At 38.8% G+C, this 16,691-nt stretch overlaps 1 protein-coding gene across 1 annotated transcript; it reads right to left on the bottom strand.

Moving 5' to 3' along the window:
- Window positions 1-1,222: 1,222 nt before the first annotated feature.
- Window positions 1,223-15,233, bottom strand: brca2 (BRCA2 DNA repair associated). Its single transcript, XM_061047014.1, has 27 exons — window positions 15,095-15,233; window positions 14,700-14,798; window positions 14,240-14,473; window positions 14,025-14,082; window positions 13,740-13,792; window positions 13,610-13,638; window positions 13,404-13,515; window positions 13,258-13,313; window positions 12,605-12,695; window positions 11,745-12,434; window positions 7,246-11,634; window positions 6,922-7,017; window positions 6,758-6,827; window positions 6,172-6,671; window positions 5,891-6,081; window positions 5,586-5,773; window positions 5,302-5,472; window positions 4,339-4,705; window positions 4,100-4,255; window positions 3,878-4,025; window positions 3,693-3,805; window positions 3,400-3,598; window positions 3,108-3,274; window positions 2,859-2,997; window positions 2,529-2,785; window positions 1,831-1,974; window positions 1,223-1,727 (listed from the first exon to the last, which is right to left on the bottom strand). Exons 2-27 carry the CDS (start codon window positions 14,752-14,754, stop codon window positions 1,383-1,385), a joined length of 9,018 nt encoding a protein of 3,005 aa, XP_060902997.1. The 5' UTR covers window positions 14,755-14,798; window positions 15,095-15,233; the 3' UTR covers window positions 1,223-1,382.
- Window positions 15,234-16,691: the final 1,458 nt, after the last annotated feature.

Here is a 16,691-nt window from a genome sequence, read left to right on the forward strand (position 1 = left end):
GAGGTCGTGCTGGAGGATTTAGTATGAGACATCTGCAAGAAAACAATGCACAATCTCAAAACCTTTGACTTTAAATAATTAAACTTGTGTTTAAATGAACACCTAATATCAGAACTTAGGCACCATCAAATCCACACAAAGACGATATGATATGAATATTATTAAACTAAAATAATAAATAAAGTGGCTTTTTAAGTTTTTTAGGTCATAGTTGAAGCTAGCTCATGTTAGCTTGTCTACATGTGACAGAAGATAGTGCGAAGCTGTCAAGATCAATTATTTCCTACTCTTTCATCATAATGGAGTAAAAATGTCGCATTATCTCTGCTTACCGTAAAAAATCGGGAAACATAAATGATGGATACATCAACACAAAACACCCGGCACACAACTTCCACATTTCCAGTTGTCTTGTGTTTACGGAAGTGACGTCATTCTTCTTCTACTCTTCTTTTTTTTTTTTTTTGGTTCCTGGGGCCCGCCGGCGCCACCAGCTGGACTGGACTGAGACACAGATGACGTCTTTAATGCTGCTTCTTCTCCTTTTTCCTTTCATTTGTGAATTAAATATAACAGTAAGGCCATAACAAGGTGTCACTCTCTAATAGATTTGATTTGAGATGTACATGATTCCTAGAAAAAACATCCCAAAACACCATGTTTTCAATATAAAGAAAGTTATGAACAATACAGTTGAATAATTAATAATTCAAAAATAATTATAATTTCCTATACATAGTAAAGAAATTTCCGCCCATAAATTAATTCAGAAAAGTCACAAATTGTTGCATAAAAATTCACCAGAATGCAGGAAATGAAGTGTTTGACGCTGAAAATTTGTCCCCCCCCCCAATGTTGAATCCAAACCTACGTCCTTGGTATAGAGTCTTGATTATTGGTCAACCAGTTCCACTCAGTGATTTGATATTACATAGTTTGATGGAAAATACTTAATTAATTAGCATGTGCTATAAAGAAAATGTGTTACATGTTTTTCATGAAAGCATTGAAAAGAAAAGAAACATTTTGTGATTTAAAAAAAATCTAATATTCCCTAGATATAATTTTTACATTTTGGGAATTCTATAAAGAAAGAGACCCACATTTAAGTATCTATATGAATCAACTATTCAACTATTTTATTTTTATTCCCCTAGCTTTTCCTAATCATTATGAAGTGAAGACATGTTTGTTGTGAATCAACTAACAAGTTACAAGTCTGTTGTGAAGTGTTGTCATCTTTTTAATTAGTCCAATTAGACTACAAAACATCAGAATATGTGCCACAGCAGCCATATTTAAATATTTACATCCACTCATTTGTACAATTATTTACAAAGCTGTGATCGTCATTATACATTCACGTGTACCTACAGTTAGTCTCAAACAAGCAACGCCTGAGTATCAATCAAAGCCAGTTCCTCGTCATTCACCCATTCCTCCTCTGCTGGTGGATTAACAGGTTTGCGAGCCGGAGTCTGTACAGATTTTAAAGTGCCAGGTGTCCCAGACCTCCGAGGGGGGTTGAATGTTTTGTTTACACACGGAGAGGACACTGAGCCCATAATGGCAAGAGGAGGAGGAGATGGGATACGAGACAGATAGTCCAGAGCTCTCCTCCTCTTCAGACTGCTGGGGTCCTTCTCTGTTGAACTGTTTGTTGCAGGAGGGTTCCTGCCGACAGGAGTAAAGGATCCATGACTTCTGACTTGATGCTGAGCGGTCACCTGCATTAAAAAAAACAGGTCAGCTTTTAGTCGTTATCTCAATGAAGTTTGTTTCAGAGAAAATTCATCAAAAGACCCCCAGAGGCCACAGCAGTTCACTCACACTAGTCTTTGTGCTTTGTCTTCTGTCGGCTGTAGAGGACGGGGTTCGGGTTTGCAGGGCTGGAGAGGAGGTGGCCTGCTGGCCTTCAGATCTGACTAAATGTGAAAGCCTCTCCTCGGCAGATAGAAAGAAGTTTTCCTGGCCCTGAAAACACATGATGAAAATAATCCTATAATTAATATAGTCAAGTATTTTTTTCATCCACACCAAGGAGATATTCAAATGATTAGGAGATTATACTTCAGGTCAATGAACAATAAACATGTTTGTATGTATGAAAAGGTTTTGGTTTTTGCATCATAGAAATGTTGGTCTAAGCAGATTGGTGTTCTTTTAGGTAGAAACGATGACAAACATGAAAACAAAAATACTCCTCAGAAGTCAGTGTAACAGACCGCACAAGTAAAACCTTGTATTTCATCAGATTTTATTATACAAGTACATTTAAAAGATAACTCTTTAACTTCACATTCATGATTTTTTTTCCTATTCAGCATTGACCGTTTCATCAAAATCTGCACCTGAATGTTTGTAGAACTGACAATTCTATTGTTACACAGATTTCCTCAGAACAAAAAGAACTTTGAATGGGAAAGGAATCAACCTTTGACAAACTACATACCTTTGAATGGCTTCTAGGAAAAAAACTGTTTTTAACAACTAAGCCCGATTACAGGATTTGGATTTTAGAACTGTACCTGCATCAGGCTTCTGAGTTGGCTGCAGGATTCCTGAAGATGAACCTCTTTGGGGTTTGTTGAGAAGGAGGTCAGATCTCCGGCGTACACAACAGGAGTGGGATATGTGGACTGACCTCTCAGCTGCAGGTTGCTCAGAGCCAAAAGGACTCGTGGTTTTACCAAATCTTCCAGTCCAGAATGAACCAAGCTGCTGAAACATCGCACCTTGACAAAGTCCAGTTTCCCATCGGCCAAATAAAAGGCAGGAGAGGAACCTGTGTTCAAGAACAATCATTTAGTAAGGAATATATTCATGAAACAAACAGATAAAACAGAAACATCACACACCCTGTCCGTCTACGATACTGATGACATATCCTGCCAGATCCACCTCTCCACACAGTGGCTGGTAATCTTGGTTTCTAAGCTCCATAAAATGGGTGGAGACTCTTGGTTGAAAATGTGTTGATAGCCATTCAGGGGAAGTCTGAGTGAAACAACAAATAAAGAGGATCAAAAATGATTTCCATCACCTATCTAAATGTATATAAACTGTGTCTTAATTTCTGTTTTCCAATAAGTTAGTCTCAACGTTACCTGTAGGTCCTGAAACTGTGTTTTCTTTGTGCCCGTCAGCTGAACACTTGTGCTCCCGCTGACTTTCTTTCCGTCTGAGGTGCTGAGGTTGTAGACTTTGTATCGGCAGCCTTCCTTCAGTGAAGACTGAAGATCAGAGGTAGGTCGCCAAAGATTCAACTGATGCACTATAATTTAAAGAAAATAACAAAAAGTATTTTCTTACACAGTAGTGTGAAACAGTTAAACCTACCGCAGTACATCCACAATAATAATAATAATAATAATAATAATAATAAAAGAATACACTCACTACTGCCAGGTTGTCCCATGGAGTCAGCAAAGCAGAGCCTCCAGACAGGAGTAACATCTCTCTTGGGACAGCTACCTTCACTGTTCTCTGCACTTTCTAAAGCTCGCCTGTAGCGATCCTGTAGTTCAGTCTGCTTCTTCTCCATCTGAGAACGCCTGTAGGCACGTAGAGTCTCCAACTGCTGTTCACTCAAATGAGCCTGGATCATAACAATTAAATATGTCTGCAATTAAAACTGAACTTATGAGAGGAATTACATCACCAATCTGTTAAGTTTTTGATGTTTTTATCACCTCCAGATAAGCGGGGTCTTGTTCCACTGCTTCATAAAGCTCCTCTCCATCTTGAAGACTCGCAACATCCTGACGACTGATTGTCCGTCGTCTACGTTGCGCTTTGTTTTTACCTGAAGATGAACATCTGTTAACACATATTCAATTTCAAACTGCTTTTAATATACTATAAACACATGTCCTACCTTTCTCCTCCTTTTCAAATTCAGCTTGAATCTTTGCAAACAGGATCTCCATGGCTTTTTGTTTGTTGCCGTTGTATCGTCTCGCCTCCTTCTCTTCTGCACGGACAGAACGAAACACGACGCCCCCCTCCGATTTCCTCTCCATCCACTGCAACATGTTACAAGCACACAGTCAGACATGAAAAAGAAAACGAATATGTAACAAAATGAGACTATACGTGCCTGTATGGGGTAGCTTCTCAGTATGATGATGTCCGCACACCCTACAGGTCCTCCATTGCTGTACAGAGAAGAAACAGGAAGCAGGAACGGCCGAGGATCTCTGTGAAACCCGAGCTTTGTGTCCCATCGAGTGGGCCTGCTGCTATTGGCACAAATCTAAAGATAAAAAAACAACAAGCAAACTTGTTATCTAGATACCTTATTAACAAATAGGCAGAAACTCATGGGCTCACACTTACCTTTAACATGAGAGATTCAGGAGCCTCCAGAGGGGAGCAGGCGTCCTGTGATCCCACCAGCTGAGCCCCATGGACGATCAACTTCCCCCCCACATACAGCCGACCTTTCTGGAGCATGGCAGTCAAAGGCTCATCCAACTGTGCTTTAATGGAGTACCATCCGTCCGTCAGCCAAACAACCGCAGAAGTGTTTTCAGGCTTGGCATCACCACCTTGTGGAGTCTTTGTGTCACTGAGCCTTTTTTGGGCGTGACCTGTGGAGATGACCCCGCATACACAGAGGACGAGGGTTTTGACTGCTGTGTCGTCCTTTTCCATGATCTTCCTCAGAGCGGGCCTGCGGCTGTGGTCCACCTCGACATCATATCTAAAGAAGTGTAAAACAAATACATAATTCAGTACCTAGAATAGCATATATCTTAATTATCCACCAGGGGTCATTTTATGATTAAACATATTGTTCCAAATATAAGACAACCTGGACTAGAACCCCCCCCCCCCCCCCCCTTCAAGGCTCATTAAAAAATAAGTGTTTTTGAAGATCAAACTTGTTTTGACAAAGAAAACAATTTAATTGAGAAGAAAGTTGTTGTTTAAAACATCTGTTAATTAGAACCACTTTTTAATATTTTGGATTAAATTATGTGAAGTGCTTTGCAAATCTGCTTCTACTTGGTGAATTTCTGTGAGTCGAATGGGTGCAAATGTTTCAATGTTATCTGAGACTGTAACCAAAGGTAACTGTCTGTCACTGTGATAATAAAGCTTTTTCAATCTTGAATCTTGAAAAACAAAATGCAGTAATGTTAAGAAAATTGGCAGTAGAGTACTGCACTCCATGAGAGCTCATGCTAACATTTCCAAACATGTTGAAACAATATTGGTGAATGTTTTGTAAGGTGCACGATGACATTAACAACTAGAGTAACCCATGTAATGAGATCTATCTATATTTCTTTGTACCTGTACTTCAGTTGGAGGAGAACCTGCTCTGGGGTGAGACAGAGGCTGCCCATTGTTTCAGGGAATGATCTCTCCATGGAGGCCTGCTTCCACACAATCCATCTGTAGTGGTTGTACACCCACTCCTCACTGATCAGTTTTGGATCCACACCAGGGCTGTCACACAATGCTCTACAGACAATACAGAAAAGAAAAAAACATACTTAGTGAAACCAGCCTGCATTTTCCCAGAGCAAAGAATACAGGGTTCCTAAAACATGAAAAAAATCAGCAGAATTGAATACCTATAAAACTCTTGTTTCCCTGCAGTTCCATCATTGCTGGGGATCAGCCATCCTCCATCAGCAAGCTGTACACCACCTCCATCTGTAAATGCTTCCTGTCTGATGAACTGCTGTAACCTGAAGCGAAAAGATTCTGCAGCCTCACTGGTGATCTCACACACGTGCTGATGAACTCCAGATTCATACAGCTGAAAAACAAAAACATGAACAAAGTCAAATCCTGTTCACATTAAAGTAGTTCCGTTTTTAACTGATTACATCATCATCATCATCATCATCAACAGCAACAACAGTCCTGTCCTTGCCTGCTTTGTTGAGTATCTTGCTGGAGGTTTTCCATTCACTGCAGCTTTTAATTTTAACCTCGGCACTCCTGAGGTTTTGGTTAGAAACAAACTGCCCGGCAAAGGTCGAATGGTCTGACGCTTCTTCTTCCTGATCCTCATGTCTTGCATATCTCGTGCAAGCTCTATGTTGTGGAGATTCTGTAACATTTCTGCAGAACATAAACATGTAAGTATTCTGACCTTTGTTGTGCATGCATGTTCAGTGTATGATACCGAGTTAATCAATAAGGTTACTTCACCTCTGCTTCCAGACAACATGCCTTCTGCATGTGATTTATGTGCAGCAGAGTCCTCCAATCCACAACCAGCAGCTAGCTTTGGTTTATTTATCTGATTGTTACATGTAGTTTCCTCCAAGGCCATCATCTGATCGTCTCCTATGCTTTCATGACCAGTTATATCCGCAGTGCTTTGTGTTTTTTTAGTGGGTGGCACATAAGTGTTGCTGTTGGCGGGCATTACAGAGACATTGCAGTGTTTATCCTCCCCCTCCTCCTGAGGTTTAGAGGAGCTCTCTTGGACAATCATTCTTTGTTTTTTGAAAGGAGGAACAAACGCAGGAGGTGTTCTTATGTTGTCCTTGAGCGCTGCATTCCTGCAGCTCTGCGTCTTTGCATTCTTGAGGAATGGAGGAACAAATGCCGGCATCCTGGATTGTGCTGACCTGCTGCCTCCTGGGGTTGAGTGTTGTGTTGGTGCTGTCTTTTGCACTTTGCTTTCCACATACTGATTTCCACTCCTGCAAGATAAAATATATATATTCTCAAAAAGAGCTGATACCTTCTGTAAATATCAAACATCACCAACAGGTCACAGGAAACGTACCTGTGTGGTCTTGTGATATTTGGATGAAGAGAGACGCTGTACTTAAAAACTCTCCTGTCTTTCATTAAAACTACAAGAAAAGAGAATCAAGGTCATCAGTTGCTTCATTTATTGGGGGAAAAAAGTTATTATTCTGAATATTTTCAGCAGTGTTAGTGATTTACCGTTTGGAGTGCTTATTTCCGGATTCAGTGTTGACACTTTTGAATCAACAGTTCTGTCAAATTCCTCCAGTAATCGTCTCTTCGGTGGAGGCTGACCTGGAATATGAAAAACAACCATCTGTGAGTAGTAGTTGTAGCTGTAACAGGTAGTCATAGCTGGTGGAAAAGTAATTTCAGAGCCTTTTCTTTGTCAAGAACGTTGCAACAACTGTGTTAAGTAGTTACAGTCTGCAATAATTAGGATTCAGTAAAATCTGAAAACATTGAAATCTATTCAACAATAACATTTTCTACTTAAATTTTTGTAATTCCACAAACACTTACCCGTCATATCTGGGTCGTCTACAGGACGTTTCCCTTTTCCTCTGTGTTCCCCTACTGATCTGTTAGTGGGTTTTTGATCCTTCTGAAGTTCCACATTTTCTGAAGTCATTGACAGACTTTGGCCAGCCGCACTTTCATCCTCTAACAAAGCTTTGGTGCAGTCCAGAGCTTCCTGTGCAAGAAGCTTCTGCTGGGTATCAGTGCAGCCACTGAGGTTTAGTGACTGTACAAATTGAACTGAAGGCTCGTCAGTCCTTTGGACCTTAGATCCTTCACTGCTGGTAGTCTGGTTCATTTCAGTGTCTAACACACTGGACATTTCCTCTCTAGGGCTGTCATGGAGGTTGCTCATCTTTTTCATCATTTTTCCTTCTTTGGACTTAAGAGGATCCACAGGGGTCTTGTTTTTCATAATAATGCAACCTGGTGAACTTACATTTTGAAGGGTTTCATTTTTATGGTCAGTCTGTTGCAAAGTAGATGTAACTGCCTGAAGGTCACTTTCCTCAGTAGACACGTAGCGTTCTGTGGTGAGATCAGAATGTGAAGTTCTCTTCTCATCTTTAGCTTTTGATAGATCCCACTTAGAGGTGTCATGTTGGTTTGTTGACTTTGAATCGTGAGACTCACCATCTGCAAATTCTTTCAAGAGGGTTTTTGCTTTCAACAAATTGTTCTGTGAAACGTGTACTTTAGCTCCCCCTGCAGTCGTGAAACCATGATGCATTTTCTCTATGTGTTGAGCATTTTCTTGCTTCTTGTTGCTGCTCTGTAAATCTGAAACAGCTGGGTTCTCTGCACTAAAACCGATGTCACTGAAGAGAGCTTTTGCCTTCTGTAGGGCCTCGGATGAAAATGCCACCTGTTTACCACTGGCTGATAAAAACTGTCCACTCCTGGATGCTTGACAAGGATGCAGCGTCTTTGAACGTGTTGGACTCAAACTGACTTCATTCTTAACTTCATCACATTCACTGAGCAGAGTTTTTGCTTTCTTTAGGGCTGCAGATGAAATGGAAACTCCTTTGCCACTGGCTGTTTGAAATCCATCATTACGTGGTGGCATATTGCCTTCTTTTTGATCCATTTGGTTGTTTGCTTCCTGAAGTGTAGCACTTTCACTTAATAGAGACCTTGCTTTTGTCATCGCATCTTCAGACACGGATACTTTCTTCCCACTTGCTGTGCAGAATCCGCCACCAGCGCTCAGTTTACTAATGGCAGAGGGACCAATGTTGTTTGATGTTGTGCAAAATGAGGAAGAGAGTGGCTTTGTCATCAAAGCTGGGTTTCCGTGTAAAGAAGCTCCATTTGCAGAATCCAGTGTGCTTTCATTAAACCCTTTGTGGAGCTCTACACCATCCAAAGGACTCTTCTTTTCACAGGTTGTAGCTGCTCTTTCATTCACATTTTCAAACTCAGTGCGTCCACATCCAGATTCTTCAGAAAAGTTTTTCACCCTTTCACTATCTTTAAATGTTGAAAGGCTTCTCTGCTCGTTTCCACTCCCTCTCAAAGGTGGTGTGCTTTTATGTTGAATTGAAATGACATCATTACTGTCATCATGGTCCCTGAAAAATTCATCTGCGTCTTGCATTGCCGTTGCTGAAATAAGACTATCATCAAAATCTTTCAAACGGTTCTTGGCCTTCAACAGATTTTTCTGCGACACGTGAACTCTTGATCCGCCTGCAGTTGAGAAACCCAAATGTATTTTCTCAGTGTTTGGGATTTGTTTTTGTTCCTTGTCATTTTTCCTCCTTGTGTCTGAAACAGATGGAATCTCCTCATCGAAACCGATATCACTGAAGACAGCTTTAGCCTTTTTTAGGGCCTCTGCTGAAAGAGCCACAGATTTCCCACCGGCGGCAAGGAATCCACTACTCCTGGGTGCTGGCCTTGGAGCTTGCATCTTAGGATGTGTTGTTTTGACACTGATGTTAGACGATGGGGATTCAATTTCATCACATTCATTGAACAAGGATTTTGCTTTCTTGAGAGCAGCAGCTGATATGGGGACACCTTTGCCGCTGGCTGTCTGAAATCCACCATCACTGGGTGTTGTAACCCGAATTTCACTGTTGAGAAATCCTGCTCTTAAATGATCTCTGTTTTCTTTCGGTTGTTTGTCTGTTTCTTCAGGTGTACGATCTTCAGTCAAAAGGCGCTCGGCTTTTTTCATAGCTTCAGCTGACACAAATACTTTCTTCCCTCTCGCTGAGCAGAATCCACCACCACTACTGCTCAATTTATCAATGTCAGAGGAGCCAATATTCTTTGGTGCTGTGCATGAGAGAGTCTTTGCAGACGAGGACAGGTTTCCATGGAGAGCTGCTGTATTTTTTAAAGCCCATGTATCCTTAGGACCTAAACTTTGAACACTTCTAGACAAGGATTCAATTTTCTCTTTAGCTTTTACAGACATGCCAGTTTTACTGTCAGTAATGTCACAGTCTTTGAAAAAAGCATCTGCCTCTTGCATTGCTTTGGTTGAAGTAGAAATTCCTTTCCCACTGGCCATCTGGAACCCACCTCCACATGAGTTTCTGTCCATTTTGCTGTTTTTGATACTTTTTGTTGCTTCTTCATCTCGGATGCCTGTGACCTGTTCATCCAAACACACAGACTTCTTCACGTTGGAAAAACACTCCTCAATCCTCTTCACAGGTTCATTACCACAAGATGTGAGCTTTGCATTACTCTCTTTACGATTCAAAATATCACCAGTGTGATTATGCACACTCTGCTTATGCTGCTCTTGGGCATCAGCATCTCTACTTAGATTGTCAGGTGAATTTTGACTCGTCACAAGACTCCCCTCTAAATCCGCAAACAAAGCTCGAGCTTTGTTCAGACACTTTTTGGAAACTCTCAAAACATTTCCTCCTGCAGTCTTAAATCCCACACCGAGCTTCAGGGGAGATTTGTTCTCTGGCATGCTTGTTTCAGTGTGACCTACTCTGTCAAGGGTTTTGAGTTTAGCTGACATAATAATTCTGCTGCCATCAGATAAAGACAAATCTTCAGCAGACGACTTTTCTTCTGTCATTGGCCCCGGCAATAACAGACCTGTGGCTTTCCTAGAAATGTTGGATTTTTCACAATTTCTTTTACCAACTGAAACTGAGGGCCTTTTGTCATGCATCACAGTTACTGCCTGGTGCTTTTCAGCATCCAAACTAAAACTGTCATCAAAATCTATACCTGCAAGAAAATCAGGGTCAAGTTCTTTGTCAACTTTTAAAGGAGAGATGTTTTTATCTTCACCATGTTGTTTCAGCTTTGCAGTTTTGAACTGCGTAAATTCAAACTGGCTGTCTGCTTCCTCTAAGAGAGTGCACAGCTCAGTCACATCGGCTCTCTGGGAAGCCGTTAACTGAAAACTTTCACCTGCTAATTTATCATTTGAAGGTGGGGGCTGGTCTGATTTTGAGTTTTTTTCCACTGAACTGTTACTCATAAGAATTTTATCCTTAGAGTCATGTGCACAGTTTGTTGTCTGATCACTAGAAGTCTTGTCACTTTCAGTTTCTTCGAACAGTCGCTTGGCTCTCTGCAGGTTGGCTGAGGAAATCTGTATTCCTTTATTTGAAGCAGTTTTGAATCCTGATGCATGAACAGATGGAAGAGAAAGCTCTGGTTTGGCTGGCAGACTGCCACGAGCATGACCACTGAGTGGAAAGCCATCAATATTATTGACAGAGCTTTTTGCCCTGCTGGATAGTTGTGTAGCTGTGCTTTCTGTGCTCTGCTCACTCGCTCTGCTAGGACCCAGTGTCTCTCCTTTCTTGGTTTCACAGGATAACTTGGCCTCATTTTCAGCTTCTTGTAAAACGTGATCCAAATGTACTTTTCCATGTTCTTTGTTTGAAGATAGAGGAGGAGTAGTCCTGTGGACATCAGTTTTAAAGCCAGACCACTGCTGACTGTTTTTCTCTGAGCTGGGAAGAGCAAATGAAGCTGCAGTCATATGGGTGATATCTGTTACAGCAGACTGAAATCCACTGTCACTTATTGTGACCTCACTGATATGGCTGTTTTGGATCGCTGTAGAAATATGTCTTCTGTTACTGATGCCATCACAGTCATGATGGTTTGTTTGCCTTGCTTTCTTCTTAGCTTGTTTCATAGCAGACAGGCAGGCTGATGGAGAGAAGACACTTCCAGGGATATCCCCAGCTTCTTTACTCAGTTGATCAGGGTCTGACATTTCTCTGATGTCTTGTGCAAAATCTCTGCAAAGCTGTGACATGTCGAAATCCTGGACTTCAGTTTGTACAGACAGGGGTAGGTTTTCTTTAGCATGACTTTGCTTCTCGTTTCTCTCAATACTGCAGCGTTCTGCTTCATCTGGGGCTTTTTCCCACTGCTTCATATTCAATTCTTGTTCTGAAAAAAGAAAAAGAACACATTTAGTCATTGAAGAATAATGGCCTTTTAAACCCACCCCAATACAAAAAGTGTTAAAGCATTTCTACCCTGTATGAGAAATGTTTTACCAGAATCGGGAATCCTTTGTGACGACACCATGCTGTGAGATGTTGTTTCATCGCCTTCATCTGGTTGGTTTGTCTCTCGTTGTTTTTCAGGTTGTTTGGAAGTTTTAACAGAGTAAATAAATGTTCTCTTTTTCTTGGTAAAACCTGAGTCTGTAATATTTAACAGTCTCCTGGCTTGTGTGGCAGAATCAGAGTCTTTTTGCAGATGTTTTGTTGAAATACCACTTTTGACTTGCGTAGCAGTGCTTTTTTGAAAGCAGGAAGCAGTGCATGCTGGGATTTCGGATAAACTTAAAGGAGACCACTGTGTGATTCCATTATTCACAGTTTTCACTGGTGGGGAAGAGGGCGGTCTTTCAGGTTCCTGATCGGCGGTTCCCTGTTGTCTGGATGCAGCGTTGTTTGTTGCTGAGATGTCCGTGGAGCTGCAGGCCGGCTCTTCAGTTGGAATGATTTGTTTTCTTTTGATTCTGTCAGTTTTGACTTTTCTCAGTGCGGAACTACTGTTGGTGAAAAATATAGAGAGGACATTTTCAGCCCCCTCCAGGACATTTGCAACAGTGCTGCGAATTTCTCCATCCTCAATAGCATCTGGTAGCTTCTGTCTCCAAACACCGTCACTCTGATTCATTGGACTCGAGGGGAAGTCATGGGACTCTGGTTTCTGCACAGCCTCGGGCGAACAAACACCTGCTGACAATACATGACCAATCATCAGAATTGTGCACGATGCAACCAAAAGCCTGGGCAACACAAAATAAGCAAATCTGCAACGTGTAGTTTCATTATTCAAATTCAGAGCTTTGGCACTATCCTGGACATAAGTGAAAAAAAAAAAAAAAACAACTCAAACATGGCACCTTGGTGAACAGAAGGCATGTCAGTGTTTTCCGGTGAAATCCCTCCCAGCTTGGACGCGTTCGAAAGAGAAGGAAAAAGTTTCCGCACAAGCTGAGGAAAATCAGATTTAAAAAAAAAAAGAGAGTTTCAGAAGTAGAAAAAGTGTGCGTGATCAAGTCTTGATCCTTTACAAGAGAAAACTTCAAAAGCCATCTTTTAACAAATAGCAGAAATTGCAGCAGCTCATAAAATTTCTGATTGTCTTCATTTAACAAAATCACTTTATGAGAGAATAAATAGGAAGTGTACAACTTGTAACATTTGACTTGTTTCCAGCTACATATTAATTAATAATTTGTACGTGTTTATTGTATATAGTGTTACATGTTGTCTTGTTGTGTGCACGTTACATTTACTTTTTATTAGGTTATTGGATACGTGCTTTTACTAATACTTGTTTTTGTAGCTTTTAGCAATGTTTGAATTTGTTTTGTTTTTTTAGGGAGCCTTTTATAAAATCTGGCAGGGACAACAGATGAAAATGAGCCTTTTGGCTAACTCTGGCATATTTACTGAAATGTTTATTAATATGCAATGTCCCTGTAAAATAAAAATAAATAAAATAAATAAATATTGTATTTAGTGTGTCTGTTGGACATGACAGAGTACTCACAACAACATCGCTGCCAGCACAGATTGTCTCTCGGCAGGGACTCTCATCTGGCTTAGCTATAACAGAGAAGGAGGACCAAATCTTTAACAAATCACACATATTGGCATGTGGAGATTTACAAAAAAAATCAATTGTCATTTGCTCACTTAAAATCAGGGTGGATTGTAATCCTGTGGGGGTATTCAGAGAACTGGTCCATGACATATCAGGATGAATCTCTGCACCAAGACTCTCAGAAATCTGCTTTGCATAGCTCCTCTGTATTATATAAAACAAAAAAATGAAACTTTATTGTTAGTCAAAGCTTATATAAAAAGCCATATGCTAACATTTTTACATTTTATAGACTTACAGGGGATTTCTGTGGGGTGTGGAGCAGATCTGTAGAGATGATAAGGCAAACAAACAAATTAAAGGGATAATTAAATCCTCTTTTAAATGTGATTTAAAACAGATTAAATAAAGATAAATGTGTGGTTTACCAAAACTGTCCAGACTTTGAGGATGGGTACTGTCATACTTTGCACCTGGCACCCTAAAACAAGAAAACAGACATCAAAACAGGTCAGTCAACAAAACATTTGTCTTAAAAAGCTCCAGAGAAACTTAACTTTCGCATTTCTTTAAAAAAAAAATTAACAGAGTTACCACTGTTCCTCCTGATGATATTCAAATATTATCAATGGCAGATTCATTAAGAATGAAATAAACAAACTGGCATTCTTCACATTTTAAACAGCACAGAGTGTTACACTTTTTGCACTCACACGTCTTTAGATGTCTGGAACAAACATGGACTTTGTGTTGCTGTCAACTTGTGTATTTCTGGGGAACATCAAAGGGAAACATATTTTTAGATGCAATGTAAAGAAAGCTGATCATCACTGCAACACAAAGCACTTGATTTTAAATGCACTTGCATTCATATATCATTTTAGCATTAGTTTAAATTATATGTTGCATCACATACTACAAACATTACCTTGTTCAGCAGTGAACGACGGCTCATTCTCTGTTGCAGGTGACACAACTCGTCTGTTTCTGAAAACCTTTGGGGTAGAAAACAGCTGACTATCTACTGCAGTTTTGTCAAAAGGTGTTTTAAAATGTCCCTCTTGGTTAGCACAAAGTTCATCTTGATCAGACACATGTTCCTCATTAGTGGACGTCTGAGCTGTGAGAGTTTCAAACCAGTCAGGGTCCAGCGGTCCCAGCTCTGCAAAATACAAACGTGTCATTTGTCAATAATAATTGCACATCCTTTTATATCACAGCATGCTTTTTCTTTTGCGTTGGTCCTTTAATTATCATGCATCTAGACTTAAATAAATATCGTGGACTATGACATGCGTTCTGGTCTGTCACATGAATTATCTTTTGCAGCTTTTAAACAATCAATATAACAACAAAGAAAAAGCACATAGTCAAAACTGGTGTCTTACCTTTCCAAATCTCATCCCTGAATTTGTCGTACATGTTTTTAGAGGGTAAATCCATGGCAGTTCACTTGGAGGAGCCCTATAGTTTGTAACGTGGCACACCTGGGAAGTCAACGATTTCAATCTTAAAATCTAGATTAAGATAAAGCCATCTTGGACATTGGCAGCTAGCTGCTAATGACTACTTTAAAGTTGACTTTAAAGTCAGAAAACTAGACAACAAAACTGCTAAGGACAGATAATCTTGAATGTTATCTAAACCAACATCTCATGCAGCGTTATCGTAAATGTTAAAGTGGCTGACAGTTTCTGTAAAGTACATAAACTCAGGTTTAACGTTACTCAGTCCCAAACAGAAGACAGGAAGTACGTGACGCTTTAAAGTCACTCAAACTCACCATGACGGCGGACGAGAGCGTCGACTCTCATGTCGCGACTGAATATTGACTACAAACCTACATAACCACCAAATTAAATAACATTAAGGCGTACTGCTACTTCACCTACGAGCTAATTTTACCCCTGCCATGAAAACAAACCTGGCGCGCCAAGTACCGGAAGACCGCCTTCAAAACAAGGGTCACTTCCTTTCAGGCTCTCATTTACGGTCTATGGTTTATTTATATAATATTTAAAGTCTGTGGTTTATTTATATAATATTAACTGTCTGTGGTTTATTTATATAATATTTACAGTCTATGGTTTATTTATACAATATTTACAGTCTATTGTTTATTTATATAATATTTAAAGTCTATGGTTTATTTATATAATATTTAAAGTCTATGGTTTATTTATATAATATTTACAGTCTATGGTTTATTGATATAATATTTAAAGTCTATTGTTTATTTATATAATATTTAAAGTCTATGGTTTATTTATATAATATTTACAGTCTATTGTTTATTGATATAATATGTACAGTCTATGGTTTATTTATATAATATTTAAAGTCTATTGTTTATTTATATAATATTTAAAGTCTATGGTTTATTTATATAATATTTACAGTCTATTGTTTATTGATATAATATTTACAGTCTATGGTTTATTTATATAATATTTACAGTCTATTGTTATTTATATAATATTTACAGTCTATGGGTTATTGATATAATATTAACAGTCTATGGGTTATTGATATAATATTACAGTCTATTGTTTATTTATATAATATTTACAGTCTATGGTTTATTTATATAATATTTACAGTCTATGGTTTATTTATATAATATTTACAGTCTGTTGTTTATTGATATAATATTAACAGTCTATGGGTTATTGATATAATATTACAGTCTATTGTTTATTTATATAATATTAACAGTCTATGGGTTATTGATATAATATTTACAGTCTATTGTTTATTTATATAATATTTAAAGTCTATGGTTTATTGATATAATATTTACAGTCTGTTGTTTATTGATATAATATTAACAGTCTATGGGTTATTGATATAATATTTACAGTCTGTTCTTTATTGATATAATATTTACAGTCTATGGTTTATTTATATAATATTAACAGTCTATGGGTTATTGATATAATATTACAGTCTATTGTTTATTTATATAATATTAACAGTCTATGGGTTATTGATATAATATTAACAGTCTATGGGTTATTTATATAATATTTACAGTCTAGTTTATTTCGGTACAGTTTTTCTATTACATCACTTTTTTTTGTAGTGACTGTGATTAAATTTGAACAATTTATTCAATAACGATAAATTATTTTCTTGAACCGCGAAAATTAATTAATTTCATAATTGGTCTACGTTATGTTTAGAACAGTTTTTCCCCCCTCCTTTTTAATCCTGCCTTATCCTATTTTTAAATAAATATATATATTCTTAACTTGAGTACACATTTTCTTCTTACAGTATGTCTTAAGTTTACCTTCCACTTGTGTGATTTTTGCTCCTTTTTATAGCTTTTTTGGAGGGAGCCAGAGATGTAAGAATTTCACAACCAGAGACTGCTGTTG

This window comes from Labrus mixtus, chromosome 9, assembly GCF_963584025.1.
Source record: "Labrus mixtus chromosome 9, fLabMix1.1, whole genome shotgun sequence".
NCBI lineage: Eukaryota > Metazoa > Chordata > Actinopteri > Labriformes > Labridae > Labrus > Labrus mixtus.

Bases quoted from the DNA above. Each gene is read 5' to 3' on its own strand.
- brca2 (XM_061047014.1), bottom strand. From the start codon at position 14,754: ATGGATTTACCCTCTAAAAACATGTACGACAAATTCAGGGATGAGATT. The intron at 6,082-6,171 runs GTGAAGTAACCT...TATGTTCTGCAG, and splicing joins CATGTTGTCTGGAAGCAGAG to AAATGTTACAGAATCTCCAC. The intron at 3,275-3,399 runs GTGAGTGTATTC...TTTAAATTATAG, and splicing joins CATGGGACAACCTGGCAGTA to TGCATCAGTTGAATCTTTGG.